This window comes from Daphnia pulex, chromosome 8 (genome assembly GCF_021134715.1).
Source record: "Daphnia pulex isolate KAP4 chromosome 8, ASM2113471v1".
NCBI lineage: Eukaryota > Metazoa > Arthropoda > Branchiopoda > Diplostraca > Daphniidae > Daphnia > Daphnia pulex.
In genome coordinates, this window is record NC_060024.1 from 7,191,540 (window position 1) to 7,208,381 (window position 16,842).

The window sequence follows — 16,842 nt, forward strand, 5'->3', positions numbered from 1 at the left end:
GGTGGGAGACGAAATGCCAATTTATTGACAGTCAACAGCACCACCATCCCAAACAGTAATTCTGTGTCACGAATTCGTGCCAATGAAGCACGTAGCAATTCCAAATAATGTAAACTCGTCCTCTGAATACTATTCTAGGCTTCTCATAATTATCTTACTTTCCGAATTCGTAACTGGCTGCCCAGAAAGGATAGCGGCTATGGCTTTTTTTGGCTGGCCTTTGTCGCTTCGCACTTTGCGGTTGGTTGGTGCATTTCTGATTTTCTCTCCTGAAGCAGGTAATCTGTGTCGTGCTACGTGCGACTTTAAACTAGCCTATTAATAAAAAGATATATAATGTACCACACAAATCCTCTTTTTAACAGGATGCTATTCATCATTCTTATGAATATTCTTACCTTTTGGATGAAGATTTTTCCACAACCTTCTTCTTTACATTGGAACTGACCAGGATTATGATAGTTGTCAATGTGTGATTGGAGATTTTTTTGGTAATAGAACTGCCTGTAAATTATAAAGGAAAATTTGGCACAATATTATTAAACATAGCGTTGCATTAATAATAACGTTGCATTAATATGCACAGCACAAAAGTAGCACAGAAATAATAATCGATCGCGATTTGCCGCATTTTGTGGGGTTTATAAATATGTTCTCAAGTACAAAAGGACAAATTATAAGAATTGCGATTTTTTTTCTTACGTGGGACCAGCTAGGGTTTACCTTGAACAACTTTCGATGGTACAATGAAAAACTTCTCTTGTAGGTTGGTGCATTTTCATATGAGATTTCAAGAATCCTCGAGTTTTAAAAGATGAATTGCAAACTGTGCACACATGTTCTGTATTTGAAAGAAAAAAAACTTTATGAAGTTATTCGGGTTATCGATAAAAAAGCGAAACATAGAATTATATCTTACTTTGCGCGTGAGCCTCAGCTTTATGTTTCCTCAATGCACTCCACATAGGAAATTCCTGATTACATCCCTCAGCAGTACAAAGATATCCTTTATGGATCTTTGCATGTCCCTTGAGCCTACTAGGCATCAGGAATCTTTTGCCACACCCTTCATAATCACATCTATGGAAAACAGTTCAAATCAAAACCAGTGTGTAAAACACAAATTATAAATTTAAAACAGTCATAATTAAAAAGTTGCATTTACACGTAAGGTAAAATTCCTGTGTGCTGATACTGATGAATTTTCAATTGCTGGTTCTTTTTAAATGTTTTTTCACATGTTGGGCATTTCAAAGAATTAGCAGAATGAGCATTTTCATGATGTACCTTCATTTTCTGTCTTGAAACAAACTGTTTTCCACAATTTTCTTTAGGGCACCTAATGAAAAGTTATTCAAATGAAAATTTTAAAAGCTGACATTGACTGACTTACAAAAACATTTCGACAGCTAATTGCTCATGAACTGTTGAGACATGTCGCTTTAAGTGGAATGATCTTGTGTAACTTTGTTCACACTGCTCACATTTGAAAGGTCGCTACAAATATTTAAAAAACATGTTTAGCTCTTACACATCTGAATTAAGGTCAAAACTGTTAAAAGCACATACTTCACCAGAGTGAATTCGTTCATGTTGTACAAGCCTTGATGGTTTCCCAAATGCAGCTGAGCAATCTTCATGTGTGCATTTGTAACGTTTTTTTACTGATTTTTTATTTCCTTTGTCTGTAGATTTGTCATCAATATCCACGTCTTCACTAAATTCCTCTCCTGAATCCATCCCTATCTCTGAAACAGTCTTTACTTTATGTGTGAAAGACACAAGCAATCTAAGAGTGATTTCAGATTTCAACTTCAATGCTCATCAATACTGGTCAATAGTTTCCTTAATGTGGTGTAAAAACGAAACTGAGGCACTCGATGTAACAACAACACTGTGTTAATTACGGTGTTACGAACACGTGTCCGTTGTCCCACCATGAAGGATGAAACGAAGGAAGGCACGAAACAAGTATGCCTGCTAAAACTAATATTAGTAGTAACAAAACAAATAGTATTTCACTTTTAAATATACTTTTGCTAATTAAATCAATGGAAATTGGAAACTGCAACTAGAATAAATGAAAAATGAAAAAAGAAAGTTCAAATTCAATAACAACGTCAAGCCAAGCAGTCGACGGCGTAACCAAACACAAAAGATTCGTCGGTCTTCTGCAAGAAATATGGCGCGATAATTGGAATAATTTAAATACTGATGTGGCAGAACGGAAAGAAGATTTGACCAAATACAAGATAATTGACTGGAGCTCGTATTTTAAATTGAGTAATCTAAAACCGTAAAACGTAATAAACTGTTAAATCTAGCATTTACACGTTTTCGTGGATTTCGTTATTAAAACCGTTAAGTGCGTGTGCGTCGACCATGCAGCGCACCATGGCAACCCACAGTGAAAACAAATCGTTTGATGAAAACAAAAGTTACAAAACGTAGACTAGCACTAGAGGATAAGGCCTCACATTAATAATTATCATAAATCTGCTGTTATCGAAAAAAATCATGCCGTATTGGCAAGAAAATGAAATTCGGTTCGATGTGAGTTCAAGGTAAGGTTTTTTTAAATATCTTGAATAAACTGCGTATATCATGATTTTGATCGCACATTTTAAAATTAGTTATTTGGCTACGGTTACTGGCGAATCAGTTCTTGAACGAGTAGAACCAGTTGAAGACACAAAAGCAAACAGCGGTGAAGCTGGCTGTTTAATTATGACAAATTTGAGATTGTTGTGGTTTTCCAATAAAACTGCTAAGCTCAATTTGAGTAAGTATATTATTTAGGTGTTTTTTTCCAATTTTTTACTTCTTTAGTTATGGAATATTTAATAAATACTATTCTGTTCGTAGCAATTGGATACAACACTTTAGTTACAATTACTTCTCAGTCAGCAAAGAACGTAATTATAATAAACTAGCATATTATTATGGCACATTAGAAGAAAGGAATGACTTATTAATGTCCTTTGTTTCCAGAAAAAACTGAATTCAACTGATGCATTGTATCTGTTGGCCAAAGTAGGAAATGGAAGGTTCGAATTCTTATTCACACCTTTACTGGAGAATAAAACGAATTATTCTGTCATTCTAAACGAAATCCATAAGTATGTCATGTAAAATATTTTATTACTTCCCTCTATTCATGTGTGGTCTTATCAACACTTATTATGAAAACAAAACTATTTGATATTTTTAGGAGTTATGTTGCATCAAAGCCGTTTCGTGAACTGCGACTGCGACACCATATTATTCACGCTAATCAGTTGAAAGTAATGCCGCTTGAACATATATGTAACAGGGTCGAGGGAGTCTGGAATTTAGCCAACAACCAAGTAGGTACTTTTAAATCCTAGATTATAAATCTCATCATAGGTGATTTTGTAATGAATTTAACTGACTCTATTTGTTCAATGTCCATTGATCCACTCTAAAACCTTACATCAATGATCTCAATATATAAAAATTATATCATTTGAAGGGAAATTTGGGTTGTTTCATCATTACAAATGTTCGAGTCGTTTGGTTCGCTACTTTGAATGAATATTTTAACATTTCTCTTCCTTACTTACAAATCGCACAGGTAGTATGAATAAGCTAGCGAGATGAAATCGAGTTAACCCTATTCGTCTTTTAAAGTTTAGCCTACGAGACTCAAAATTTGGCAAAGTTCTGGTAATAGAATCAACGGAGAATAACGGAGGACGATACCTTCTGGGTTTTCGCATAGATCCAGCAAGTCGACTCAAACAAATCCTCCAAGAAATTCAATCATTGCATCTCACACAGATACGGAATCCCGAACTTGGCGTTTCTTGGAATTCCATTTCAACGGTAAAAAAAAATATAAAGTTTATTATTAGTAGTACCTTTGTTTAAATGCGATATGCAATTATTAGCGTCAAACAGATGCCTTAGGACCAGTTCAAGACGAGAAGGAAGACGAAGGTGTACGGTGTTTTACTAATTATTTACAGACTGACTATATGGATTCAGTTTCTTGTGGTCATCCACCTGAATTCGATAGAACTATCGGCCTAGCAATGGAGAAGCTACCGAGCGGAGTCAATCGTAACACACTTTGGCAAATAATTTTTTAAAAATGCAGGGAAATTCTAAAAATATAATTAATGCAACCATCCCCGTATCCCGTCCGCAGATAACACTATTTGCTTGATTCAATTTATATGGTTTACGTGGATTTGGATCATAAATAAAATATTTAAAAACTGTAGTTCATCTTTTATCTTGTTGAAATAGTAAAATGCGCTAAAGAAATAAAAAGTTTTACTAAATAACTAGATTCCTCCATATCAATAGGCTGCAAGATTTGAAAACGCAGTTTATTAATAAGGTACCGATAAATAAAACCATAGTATAGCTTAAACCACGATAGTAATAAATAGCTGTTCTGTTTGTAGTAATAACAGGAGGATTTTAAGTTGAACAGGAAAAATTGCAAAGGCCCACAGAATTTAAGGAAGTATTTCGTTGATTAATTTTTGCCAAGTTTTCGGAATTTTCAAAATATCACAGAAGTAATTGATTCAAGTACTCATACTAAGAATTTCGAAGTCAGGCATATGACCTTCCCCATCAAAATGTGACATTACGTGATCAACGAATTCGTCTTGAGATATAACCGTAGAAAAAATATTTTCACACAGAGGGCTGAAAATAATAATACGATAAATGGTTAGTCAAATTTCATATCTTGATTATGTAGCTTTATATTAAATACTGTACCAAATGCGATCCTGAAGGTTCATATTTTTCCACACCGACGAATTGCTCAAATCTGGTGCATGCATATCGAAACTAGTTTGCGTTACGACACTTGCTGCTCCCGTTTCATTGGCTAAGAATAATATTTGTGCTTTAAGAGTAAACAGAAAAGTATATACAAATAATTTATCCTTACCAGATGTAATTTTCAATATTTGATGTAGATGACGCAATTTTATGTTTTGACCTTGTAGCTTTTCTTGCAGAGCAAGTGCAGCCTGTGTACAATGTTGAACATGATCCAGGGGATCTGTATCATCAGTTTCATCTGATAGAATAGAAAGTTCCTGAACTGCTTCCATCGAGTTTTGTTGAATTTCCATCATTCTTGAGCACTGCTCTTCGAGTTCACCTTGTCCTCTTTTTAAACTGTGCAGTATTTTAGATGAAAGTTCTTCGACAATTACACCTTTTCCATTTTCTAAAGCTGGAGACCAAAGCCCTTTACGGACCATATCCAATTCTCTTTGAATAGCACTAAGATTAGGTTCTGAATATGTGCGGCTTGTGACATCTAGTGTTTTGGGTCTGGAATCAGCACTACCATGAAGCTCAACTGTTACAAGGCTGTCATGGGATCCTTCAAGATCTTCTTTAACTTCTGTCAGATCTGACTTGAAGCTTTCCGAGTCTGTTCTGTATGCATTGCCAACTCTGCCACGGGCAAACATTGTCAGCTTTTCTGCAAGGAGTGAGCATTCTTGTTGTTTGGAATGAAACTCTTGTGTAAGTCTTAAATTTCTTTCTCTCAATCGGATCTGCTGATCCTGTAATCGCTCGACTTCAACTACAAGTTCTGTACGACTTGTGACAAGTCTTTCATTTTCCACTTGCAAAGATTCAACTCGATTTTGAAGTTTCTTGTAGCGTTCTTCCAAATTTCTCAATGCCGTCTGCAAATACACCACATTGTTACTGTTTGACTGAGTCATCGTATATATAGACGAGATATATGACGTACCAGCTAAATTATTCAATACAACAGTAAATACAGAGATATGAAACAAGACTGCACAGAAACGAAAGGAACTACTGAAACCGGAAAACCACACAAAATAATGTACCGTGACTTCCCCTTCCTCTGTCTTCTTCTTCTGCCTTGTCAAAACACATTACGTGAACCACCATCTACCGTCGATTTCGATAAAATAAAAACAATTTTTATCAGTCTGATCCTGGTCTGATCCTGATTCATCAAGGAAAAAGGGAAGCGTTATCGTCTTTTCGATATAAAATATTAAAATCTACTGCATTTATGTTTTTTTTTGGTTGGTTATTCTTTTATTTATTCTAATCGTATGATCGTAAAATCTTTTGATATCTTATCTATCGATCTGCTGATCAGTAAGTCATGACTCACTCAACTGCAAGTCCACGTTACTGAGACTGTTTTCTATTTTGAAAGAAAATAAATGTAAAAACATTTGATATTTTGTTCGATTTATATTTTTTTTATACACAGCTCACATCACACAGAAGATGAAGCGTTAGAAGATTTCACTCGCAGAACTTTTGTGAATTGTCAAAGTTTTTTGTTGTTTTTTTATGTATACTTGAGGCTTTCAAAGGTACCTGCTATTGTGAGTTTTGTTGATAAATTCAATGCAATCTCAGGAGAGCCCAAATAGATTCAGGGTGTTTCAATATGAAGAACTTTTTCAAAATTAAATGCCTTGGGTTGTGCTCCATATAAAAAGAATGCGGTAAACAAACTATCACAAAATAATAACGGACACGAGAGAGAGCGTGCAGAGAATTCAATAAAAAAAATTCAATTAAAAAAAATATGATCCTTTCCCACTTTTAAAGGATAAGGTTTTTGCAGGTTTAAAAATTTTGGTTGCCCTGTTTTATTGTTGTTTAGTTGGAGAAACCATCACCGGTAGGATCGAGGATCCATGGGTAGTTGTTCGGGCACTCCATACAGGTGTGAAGGCGGAGGATCTCTCCTGGCAATTCTCTGTTGGATTGGGGAAAAAAATCAATAAATATTGATGAGCTGAAACATCTCCAATGAATTGTGTGTGCTAAACTAATTACCTTGTGGTCAATGGGCAAGCATTGGGCAAGGAGCAGAAAGGCTGTCCCTTAACGTCGCATTTCTCCTTCCACTCTTGAAAGTCCCTCAGAGCGCTCAATTCGGTGGGGTTCTGCATCCATTGGATAACCTGTAGCAAACGAACGTGTGGTTAGTTTTTCTTTCGTTCATCATCAATGACTTATGAGTTAAAAAAAAAATTAATGGTGTTACCTGCAACATGGTGACGAAGTAGACGTCATTGCGAGCAATCATCTCATCCATAAACTTGATGAGTTCATTCTTGAACTCTTTCTTGCTCTTGAGCCAAGAAGCTCCGAAGTGGAGACCCAATGGGGCGCGGTTGGTGCTCAAATGGCGGTCGACATTGTGGCGGAGCATGCGACCGAACTGTTCACCAGTGGCGATGTTGGTGCAAGAATCGACCATGTGGCAACCGGGCAGGGACTCGTCGAATGTGGGGTCGTCACGACGATCGAGCTCGTTGATGACCATCTCCCAGATGGGGTGGCTGCGGCTGGGGCAGTTCTGGGCATTGCCGATGCACTTGTGAGGCATGCGGAAGTAGAGCGTGTACGGCCAGATGGGAACGCGGCCAAGAGGGGCGGTGATGGACGAGTCGTAGACGAAGAACTGGTCGGCCATCATGTCGAATTGCTTGTTGCCGCCGACGCGCAAGTAAGGAGCGCGGACGCCGATGATGGAGCCGTCGGTGATGTTGGCGAAACGCTCAATGATCAATCGGTTGCCGGCCATCTCAGCCAACCAGTCGTCGTAGGTGCCATCGGTCCAGTATTTGGAACTGTCCTTGCTGGTGACGGAGAAAGAGGAGATCTCGTGTCCGCGGCGGTGGAAGTCTTGGACGGCAGAGTAGTTGGTGTACTTGTGCGAAACGAAGAAAGTTCCTATTAGAAATAAATGAGACAATTGTAGTCAATGAGTAGAAAAGATTTGTTAAAATAATTCAGGCTATTACCTTTAGCTTGGCAGCCGTTGGGGTTGAGACGAAGTCCGCTGAAGATCTCTTCGTACAAATCAATGTTGTCGGTGTTCATGGCGCCGTTGAAAGTGAGCGTGATCATCTGGGGGACGTTGCTGGCCTCCAATTCGCCGGGAATGCGAGTACCATCGGCTGAGCAATAGCAGTCGGGAAGGCTGCACTGAGTTGGGTCGCACTCGGGGGCACGGTTGGGGTCAGAGTCGACACCTGAAGATTTAAAAAAAAAAAAAAATCAAATTAATGAATGAACACCCAGCTCGGTTAATTAAGGCCAAGAGTTGTGCATGTAAAACACGTACTGCAAGCGTTTTCATCAGATCCGTCCTTGCAATCGGGTTTGTCGTCGCAGAAAAGAGCCTTGTCGATACATTCTCCGTTACCGCACGAGAGTTTACCATCCGGGCAGATGGGCTCGTCAGTCTTCAGCTTGGGCAAAGCCTTGCGGGGTCCTGAATCATTGATGGAATTGTTTTGATTTAGTAAATCTTCCATTTTATTTGGTTATCGAAATGGTAGAAAATCTTACGGTCAAGTTTGTCGCAGTTGGTGACTTTGGCCTTCCAGTCGCACGTCTGTCGCTCAACATCGAAACCCAAACCGGCCGGGCAACGGACAGCTGCTAAACGGATGGCACCAGCAATTCCAGCTCGATCGCAACGCACTACATCACGACAATCTCCCTCGGTGGAAAGTCGAAAGTACTCCTCTGGCGGTCTGTCCTCGCACAATTGCTCAGGGGTCTGGGCAGCTTCCTGAGCGTGGCTGAAACCTGGTGGAACGAATAAAAATATGATAAAGACAAATCCATTCAATGTTATTAATGTTATTATGCATGCCCATTCAAATGAAATGAAAAGAAAGCAACGACACTGTTTCTAGGAACGATAGAAATGGTTATGGGTTCTCGGATCGCAGCCTTGGAATCGTGTGAAATGGCGATAGAAAAATTAAAGAGAAAGCGGGTCAACTACCGCGAGAGATGCCAAGTGAAAGGATCTATCGCACAACAGCTCTCTCGTCCATTTCTCTCGATAGGCTCAGTTTACCGAGACTTGTGAACTCGAGCTTTCTCCATTGTCATCTATACTACTAGTTAGTCATCGCTCTGTCGGCTCTTTGGCTTCCAGAAAATCAAGAATGACCTGAATTCAGGACGCATTCGGCTGACGATCAATCTGATGATGAACAGCAACTCATTTCTTTTTTTGGCACGATTTCTAATTTCGTTGGTCTACGTGATGAGCTTCAACAAATGCAAAAACAATTAAATCAAGAGCCGAGTCACCGATGAGGCAACAACGCTGGTGAAAGTGTTTTTCGACAAGAATCATTTGGGCACGTCAATTCTAAGCACAATCAAGAGAATCGTATAGAAATGAGAAAGTCGTCAAAACTTACCGGCAACGAGAAGTAGCACTAGGCAGATGGACTTCATCTTGATTGAAGAGGAAATTGGGTTTCGGATGAAAATGCGCAAAAATGAATGTCAAGAAAGAATGAAAGAGATGACAAGTTGAGTCCAAAGAGCTTGTGTTGCGTTCAGGTGATTCGAACGCCGCGCGTTCCAAATTACAACTGCCTCCCGAAGTTCTCCCACCCACTGGGCTTTATACCCGGGGTTCAAGTTGGTCATTCTTATTCCCGTCTCGCTGTGGGTGTTGGGGCGCCTCCTCCTTTTGCAGCCCCGTCGGTTTCCCACGGCTCCCTTCAAAAAACTTAAGCTCACCGGTCGGCCATCTTCTTTCTCCGCCTTTTCTCTCCGCTATATAAGCCACTAGTTTCTTTCGCCCACCATTGGTCCGTTCTTCCTCCACTTTCACCCGTCTCGGAAAAGTTGTCCGATCAAAAATAACAAGCGGCCGGGCTCACCTGGGACTCTCTCACACAACATAATGGATTTATAAGTTGGGGGGGGGGGGGGGGGGGTTTGAAAGAACAAAGAGAGAAAAGTGATTCAAAAAGATGCCATCAACTTGATACCGTTGAACAAGGACAAGTTGAACAGTAGGGAAGCTGTTTCCTGGCTGATCCATCTGGGAATTCAATAATAAGGCCAGACCCGTACATTGGATGTTTTGAATCCGTTCAAGGTTGAAAGCTATCACTTTGGCCCAATGCCATAATTCTATCTACGATCAACTTATCACCTAATACGCAACTCATGGGGACTTGTAATTTATTTTCGCTGCAACGTCGCCTCCAGTGCTTTCAACAGTTATGGATAATACCAGAAGAACCTTAAGCAACCGGTCCTTATTTTGTAAAGAAAGCGATCCATCAAGGACTGGATTTCACAGTTGAAAGGAACAAAAAAAAAGTAAAAAAAAAAAGTAAAATAAATAATAAATCATGATAGAGGGGGAAAAAAATAACTGTTACAAGAGATTGCGCTAAAAAGAGAAAACCAATCAAATATATGATACCCCCTATAAACCTATTTTGACAACGGTAATTCATCTATGAATTCAATATGCGATTTGATTTGAGATTCGATATCGCCAGCATATCTGCGATGTCAATCTTTTCCCGATTTTCATTTCGGTTGGCTTGTAATATGCGACCATATACATCACTCAGCCATGGATTGCAATATGGACATCAGTGTGTTTGACATTGCTCCAATTTCTCCAATAGCGGCAGTGTCAGCGACAAATTTCGACGAAATGAGAGGGAAAGGATTTTCCTCCGACCAAGGACGACAAGAGTTTTTCTATTATTTTTTCTTGCTTTTCAAACAGAAAGAGAGAGAGAGAGAGAGAGAGTGGTCATTTGCTATAGTGACAAACATGTTGTTTCATTTACCTACCAAACCCATTATCGCCCATTATGTAACTTACGGCTAAAAGATAAGTTGGTAAAGGCCAAACGATATACTATCTTGCTATTCCGGAAGCGAAAAGATGGTTGTGTGTTGTACCCAGTACCATAACTAGAACAAAAAATATGCCAAGAGAAAACCTGGGAACTCTGTTGGGGGGGAGATTTGCAAAAGGCCGCAAGGAATAATGAAAAATACAAAACAGGATTGTATTATCGTCGATACTTTCTCCGTGGGCGCGATGGCACATAATTCCCCATCGCATTAGAAATGGTGACGTCATAGTGATCTGATTTTCTCACCAAATGGCCCGTGTGTTAACACGGTGGAATGGCTTGTTTCTTTGTTCGGTCTTATTATTCGATGGCGGAGAGCGAGAGCGAGAGAGAGAGAGAGAGAGAGAGAGAGAGAGAGCAACACGTATCCAAATGGTGTGTGTGTGTGTGTGTGTGTGTGTATGAGTTGATACAGCATAGATCGACTTTCCATCTTTTCCTTTCTAACCAGTCACGTGACTGTGTAGCAGCTAACGATGGAGCGCGTCCATTTGAAAACTGGCACAACGAGGGAGAGAGGGGAGACCGAACCGACCGAACCGACGAGGTCAATTCTCTACCACCAATCCCGGAAGCGAAAGGCAGTCACGTGACCCCGCCACTATAACCTGTGGGGGGACACTTTGGCGCAGGAGAAAGGTAGCCGTCAGCCCAAAAAAATTCCATTTATTTCGAATACATTAGAAACAAACAAACAAACAAAAAATCAAATGAAATTTTAAAAAAAGGTCTTGATGTTGCACACGCGCAGCGCCTTTTTGTCGTGCACTTTCTTGAATCTTGAATGACACGACGAGAACCACATCTACAAGCGATTGGTGTTTTTTTGTTCCTTTTTGGAATTCATTTTTCCTGATAGAAAATGGAGAGAATTGGTTTTAGCGGGTAATCCGGTCGCCTGGTAATATCCAGGTCTTGTGCCGTCCATGTAGTCTGAGTCAATATGCAAAGAGATGACTTTTCGTTCTAGTTTTGATTGTTTGATGAGAGGAGGAGGATGCGTATCAGAAGAAAAAAGTCTTCTGGGCTCTACATATGTATGTTGTATGTACAGGCGCATTTTGTTGGCTGGCGCATGACGACTGACCTACTTCTAAACGATGCGACTTTTTTCGGGGTTAAAGAGGTTTCGGGTAAGCGGCCAGGCCGCGCACGTTGGCCACTTTTTGGGTTGTTATCTCAAACGCATCTCGTCTTTATATTTCCCATTTGCCCCCTTTCTCAAGTCGGAATAGATTCCGATAGGCAACGCGAGATGTGGTGGATAATGGACGCGACACAACCAACGGGCCAGCCAGCGCAGTCGCTTTTTCCTCAATCTCTCTCTCTCCCGTCTCTCTCTCGTCGTCTCAGGATGTCCTAGATGCTTCTGGAAATATCAAAAGGCACGCCCTCGACCGTGTTCCACTTCAGGCTGGCTCTCACCCCCGTCCACTCTTACGCATTATCTTTTCCGTCCACCCGGAAAAATAAAAGAAAACGACATCCTCATTTCCTTTCTGACCATCACGACAAACCACTAAACACACTATTCCATTTCCATATTCCTAAAACTTATTCTGACCCGTCGTCATACTCAAAAGCTATAGGAACCATTCCAAACAAATATTTCTTGTTTGTTTTTCTTTTTGTTTTTTGTCTTCTTCCCAACTGGTTATCTCATTTCGCCCAGGAATGTTAGGTAGAGTAGCAGTTTCATTGTATAATAAGGGTCAGAGCGATTCGAAATAGTTTCACCATTTCTTCTATAGGATATATGTTGTGGTATGTGTGTGTTAATTCCATATATTTTACAACGATGTCACGGTAACAAGAGTTCCCGTCAAACAAGAAACCGAGCAACCCCAACATCACAAATCGAAAATATTTCAATTCAATGATTTTTTGAAAAATAAAAATAAAAATTTAAGATATCATTTCATCATCCCCCACAAACAATTCCAAAAAAATGTGTTGCTGGAATACAAAATCGGTTTCGAAGGGGGGGAAATGGGGGGAAAACATCTGGAATGTTTGTTGTTTGCTGTGAAAATAGAGAAAATGCAAAACATTCGAAATGATCAATAATTTTTCTTTTTTCGATTGAGTATTTTTTAAAAAGTAAAAGAAACTATTGTGTTTTGTTCAAAAAGCACCAAAGAGTCAAAAGACGAACGAAGCTGCTGCTATACGGCTAAAGATATTTTGCTTATCCAGCCAGCCATTTGATTGGTTTGTTCCAGATTGTATGACGGCACGAGCTATAATTTTTGTTTATTTTTAAATTGTATTTTAATCTCTCATTTTTTCGTCTCCGTCTTAACAATTTTCAAGTGTACAGTTTCACCTCTGTCCTCGTCATCGAGGCCATTTGTTGCTATTTGTAAAGTTGGAAGAAATAATTTTTTTTTGTTTGTTTTTGTGGATTTTTTTGTTTTTTGTTGAAGGGGATGGTGGATTTGTTTAAAAGAATCCATCTCCGGAAGGATCGTTGAGCCAAGGGTAGTTTGGCGGGCAACGGTTGCAGGTGTGCAGTCTGAGTGTCTCGCCGGGCAGCTCCTTGGTGGTGAGGGCGCAGGAGTTGGGGACGGCGCAGGCGGAGGGACCGACTGGGCTGCACTTCTCCTTCCAGGGCTCGAAGTTCTTGACCTCGGAGCTGGTCTGCGGGTTCTGGACCCATTGGATGACCTGGGTCATGGTGACGAAGTAGACGTCGCTGTGCTTGGCCAGGATCTCGTCCATCCAGAAGAGGAAAGCGTCCATGAATTCGGGGTTGTTCTTCAACCAGGCGGCGTGGAAGAAGAGGCCGAGTGGGGCGCGGTTCTGGGTGTAGTGGCGGTCAAAGTTGTGGTTGAGGAAGGCGTAGAACTGCTCGCCCGACAGGATGTTGGAGCAAGAGTCAATCATGGCGCAGCCGGGCAGATCCTCGTCGAATGTGGGGTCTTCGCGGCGATCCAGCTCGTTCATCACCAACTCCCAGACGGCGTGGCTGCGGGTCGGGCACTTTTGCAAGTTGCCGTGGCAGCGGTGAGGCATGCGGAAGTAGAGCGTGTACGGCCACAGCGGCGGGTTCTGCAGGGGAGCCGTGATGGTCGAGTCGTAGAGGAAAGCCTGCTCTTCCATCATGGTGAACTGGTTGTTGCCGCCGACGCGCAAGTAAGGAGCGCGCATACCCACGATCGAGTTGTCGGTGATGTTGGCGAATTTGTCGATGATGAGACGGGCGCCGGCCATCTCCTTGGCCCAGTCGTCAACGGAAGCCGTCGACCAGAAAGACTCGTCATCGTTGTGACTGTAATGAATTCAAAAACAAAAGCGGAAGCGTTTTTAGAACTGCCACACCTGGAATAGAGACCAAGCCAAAGGGGGAAAACTTACGTAATGGAGTGAGCGGCGATCTCGTGACCCTTGCGGTGGATTTCCTGGACGCCAGAGTAGTTGGAGTACTTGTGGGAGACGAAGAAAGTGGCCTTAATGTCGCAGCCGTTGGGGTTTTTGCGGACGCCGTTGAACATGTCGCGGTACAATTCGACGTTGTTGTTGTTGATGGCGTCGTCGAAAGTCACCATGATCATCTGCGGCACCTGCTTGGCGTCCAGTTTGCCGGGCACTTCTGTGCCGGTTTCAGAGCAGAAACAGTCGGGCAACAGACAGACGGCCGGATCGCAAGCCGGGGCGCGGTTGGGATCGTTGCTCAAATCTACGGGTAAAGAAAAGAAGGAAAAGATCGGAAGGGGGTATGATTAAACCGTCCAAACTTCAAAATCTGGTAAATTGGTTATGGGTGGTTGTAACTTACCGCAAGAGTTTTCATCTGATCCGTCGGTACAGTCTGGCACTCCGTTACAGAAGAGGCTGCGCTCGATGCAAGTTCCGTCGTGACAGGCCAACATGCCTTCCTGGCAGAGGGGCTCGTCGGTGGACAGGATTGGCCTCAATTTGCGCACTTTCTCTTTGATGAGGCAGTTCTTCACCTGCTCTTTCCAGTCGCAAGTTTGCTTCTCGATGTCGAAGGCCAGACCAGCCGGGCAACGGATGGCTTGCAGACCCTAATTCAACAAAGTACATTTAGACCATTTGGACCAATTTGTCTCAATTGAAATTGAAACAAAAATAAATAAAAAGGGCTAATAATCACGTACTGAAGATGTGCATTGGATGACATCACGACAGTTGTCTCCTTCGCCGGCCTGCAGACGGAACCATTCGCCGGCCTCCTTGGCTTTGCACAATTCCTTTTCGAAACTGTCGTCATCGACGATTGTGGGCGCCGGTGTCGCGTTGGCCTCTGCAAATAGCCAATTGATAGAGAAAGATGAACAACAACTGCCCGAGATTTCACTCCAACTCAGAACTCTTGTGGCCAAATGCAATAATTGAAATGACGGAGGAGAAATGCCATCGAAAAAGAGCGTGTGAAAGTTATTTGAATGAAGAAGCAGTGTTGCCCTCGATCTGAGCGTTCGAGTCAACTGCCATCACTAGAGCTATCACTAGTTAGAATAGAATGGTGAGTAGCTTTCTCTCAACTTTCTATACACGTCCGGCGTATTTTTTTTCTCTCTCTCTCTCTCTTTGCCTCTTTCGAGATACTCGGAAAAGTCTTAACAAATTGGCCATCGGCGTATACAAAAAGCCTCGATCATTGTCTCCCTTCTCTTCCATCCGTTCCCTTCTCTCTTTCTAATCGTTTTCTTTTTGTTGTTGTTGTTGTTGTTGCTGATTTCCATTTTTATTGGTCGGGCAATCATTATTGCGCAACGCTTGATAACAATCCGACCGTGTTGGTCGGAATTCGCCAATGAATGTCGTCGTAATTACCCCAAAAAATAAAAGATGACACTTACCAACTGGTCGACGGGCAGCGTTGTTGGCAGCGGCGTTTTGAGCGTTACGGATTTGGTTAATCTGCGCCTCAACCAAAACTATTGGACACGGACAAAAATATTCAACGTCAAGTTGGAGAACAATCAAAGGAAAACTTAAAAGCAAATCAAAGAAAAGACTGGAAAAAAGAAACTTACCGGAAGCGAGAAAAACGGTAAAAAGCGAAGTCCACAAGAACTTCATGATCACAGCGGAATGGATTGACTGTTTTGGCGACAAAATGACGGCGAGTAGAGCTGGAGTGTTGGGAACCGTGCACTCCGGTTCAAGAACAGCTGCCGACTGAAGTCGAGGAGCCGATGCACTGTCGAGCTACTACCTGTAGCTGCTGGCCTGATGCTCTCAGTTCGTTGTTGGTGCTGGGAAAAAAACTCTCAGCCCCGCTGTCGATGTACCTCCTTGTCTGTCTCTCTACCTGCACAGTACTACCAGCACTCACCCACTTTCCTTTTATACCCGGTCATGCCGTATTGGATCTTTCGGCTCTGGCCTGGCCCCCATAATGCCTTGTGCTGCCCCCACCAGTATTTCTTCTATATCTCCTCGTCACATCATCTCTTCTTTTTTTTTTCCTTTTTGTCTTTGTATATTCTCTCTTTCTTTTCAAGTTTTTCTTATTCAGCTACTTACTTCTACTTCTATTTCTCTCTCTCTTCTTGGATTCTTCTCGCATTTTCTCTTCCATCTTTCATTCCCGATAGTCTCTTCGCCCAGGGAATTATAGATTCGTCTCTTTTTAATCCCATATCACATGTACTGCTGCTGTAACCCCCCCTCTCCGTTTTAATTCCGTCTTTCGGTCTTATAGGCTTATGGCCGAAAGAGCGTCTAGGCATATAAAAAGAAAACTAAAGGTCGAATTCGAGGTCGCTCTATATCGTCATTGTGGAATCTAAATAAGGATCATCATTGGCTCTTTTGGTTTTTATGATTTCTCATTCGTTTCCTTTTCCTATACGTTACGTATATAAAGTAGACAATAAAAAAGAGATAGATGAAGACACGATGAGGTGATCACGACAATGACCGTATGAACCAGTTTGCTGCGTTAGCTATAGCTCGGCCTTTTGGCCGAATGCCCTCGCCTTTTTGTCGACCCCCATCATCTTCTTGGGTATGTTGATTCTCTTGCCACGCTATTTTCCCACACATTTCCTACGTGAGTGCATGTCATTATTATTTATTTATTTACCTTTTCACTAGTATACGCTATAGGTGCTGAGCGCGTTTGCTCCTAGTTGATGGCGTTTATTTTATTTTTTGAACC

General features: G+C 41.5%; 5 protein-coding genes across 9 annotated transcripts; 1 reads left to right on the forward strand and 4 right to left on the reverse strand.

Annotated features, from left to right (window-relative positions):
- Positions 1-2: 2 nt before the first annotated feature.
- LOC124200799 (transcription factor IIIA-like) lies at positions 3-2,182 on the reverse strand. 3 transcript variants are annotated; one of them, XM_046597097.1, is made up of 8 exons: positions 2,035-2,182; positions 1,570-1,977; positions 1,394-1,497; positions 1,166-1,339; positions 920-1,080; positions 724-841; positions 399-504; positions 3-315 (listed from the first exon to the last, which is right to left on the reverse strand). In XM_046597097.1, the coding sequence occupies exons 2-8, from the start codon at positions 1,738-1,740 to the stop codon at positions 130-132; spliced, it is 1,020 nt and encodes a 339-aa protein (XP_046453053.1). In that variant the 5' UTR covers positions 1,741-1,977; positions 2,035-2,182; the 3' UTR covers positions 3-129. The 3 variants fall into 3 exon arrangements, with proteins under 3 accessions (XP_046453053.1, XP_046453052.1, XP_046453051.1); XM_046597096.1 differs by having other exon boundaries at positions 1,570-2,170; XM_046597095.1 differs by having other exon boundaries at positions 724-862; positions 1,570-2,155.
- Positions 2,183-2,440: 258 nt separating this feature from the next.
- On the forward strand, positions 2,441-4,246 carry LOC124199653 (Bardet-Biedl syndrome 5 protein homolog). Its single transcript, XM_046595569.1, has 8 exons — positions 2,441-2,564; positions 2,634-2,782; positions 2,866-2,915; positions 2,992-3,119; positions 3,212-3,347; positions 3,494-3,595; positions 3,652-3,846; positions 3,912-4,246. The coding sequence occupies exons 1-8, from the start codon at positions 2,518-2,520 to the stop codon at positions 4,110-4,112; spliced, it is 1,008 nt and encodes a 335-aa protein (XP_046451525.1). The 5' UTR covers positions 2,441-2,517; the 3' UTR covers positions 4,113-4,246.
- Positions 4,247-4,337: 91 nt separating this feature from the next.
- Positions 4,338-5,969, reverse strand: LOC124199651. 3 transcript variants are annotated; one of them, XM_046595568.1, is made up of 4 exons: positions 5,862-5,969; positions 4,934-5,690; positions 4,759-4,870; positions 4,338-4,683 (listed from the first exon to the last, which is right to left on the reverse strand). In XM_046595568.1, exons 2-4 carry the CDS (start codon positions 5,466-5,468, stop codon positions 4,560-4,562), a joined length of 771 nt encoding a protein of 256 aa, XP_046451524.1. In that variant the 5' UTR covers positions 5,469-5,690; positions 5,862-5,969; the 3' UTR covers positions 4,338-4,559. The 3 variants fall into 3 exon arrangements, with proteins under 3 accessions (XP_046451524.1, XP_046451523.1, XP_046451522.1); XM_046595567.1 differs by having other exon boundaries at positions 5,759-5,920; XM_046595566.1 differs by having other exon boundaries at positions 4,934-5,922.
- Positions 5,970-6,225: 256 nt separating this feature from the next.
- LOC124200443 (chitin deacetylase 1-like) lies at positions 6,226-9,571 on the reverse strand. The gene is made up of 7 exons (XM_046596678.1): positions 9,234-9,571; positions 8,362-8,604; positions 8,135-8,284; positions 7,812-8,042; positions 7,049-7,740; positions 6,838-6,965; positions 6,226-6,757 (listed from the first exon to the last, which is right to left on the reverse strand). Exons 1-7 carry the CDS (start codon positions 9,268-9,270, stop codon positions 6,658-6,660), a joined length of 1,581 nt encoding a protein of 526 aa, XP_046452634.1. The 5' UTR covers positions 9,271-9,571; the 3' UTR covers positions 6,226-6,657.
- A 3,533-nt stretch (positions 9,572-13,104) lies between these two features.
- Positions 13,105-16,103, reverse strand: LOC124201217 (chitin deacetylase 1-like). Its single transcript, XM_046597726.1, has 6 exons — positions 15,713-16,103; positions 15,536-15,613; positions 14,831-14,976; positions 14,488-14,737; positions 14,067-14,388; positions 13,105-13,980 (listed from the first exon to the last, which is right to left on the reverse strand). The coding sequence occupies exons 1-6, from the start codon at positions 15,756-15,758 to the stop codon at positions 13,152-13,154; spliced, it is 1,671 nt and encodes a 556-aa protein (XP_046453682.1). The 5' UTR covers positions 15,759-16,103; the 3' UTR covers positions 13,105-13,151.
- Between the last annotated feature and the right edge of the window lie 739 nt (positions 16,104-16,842).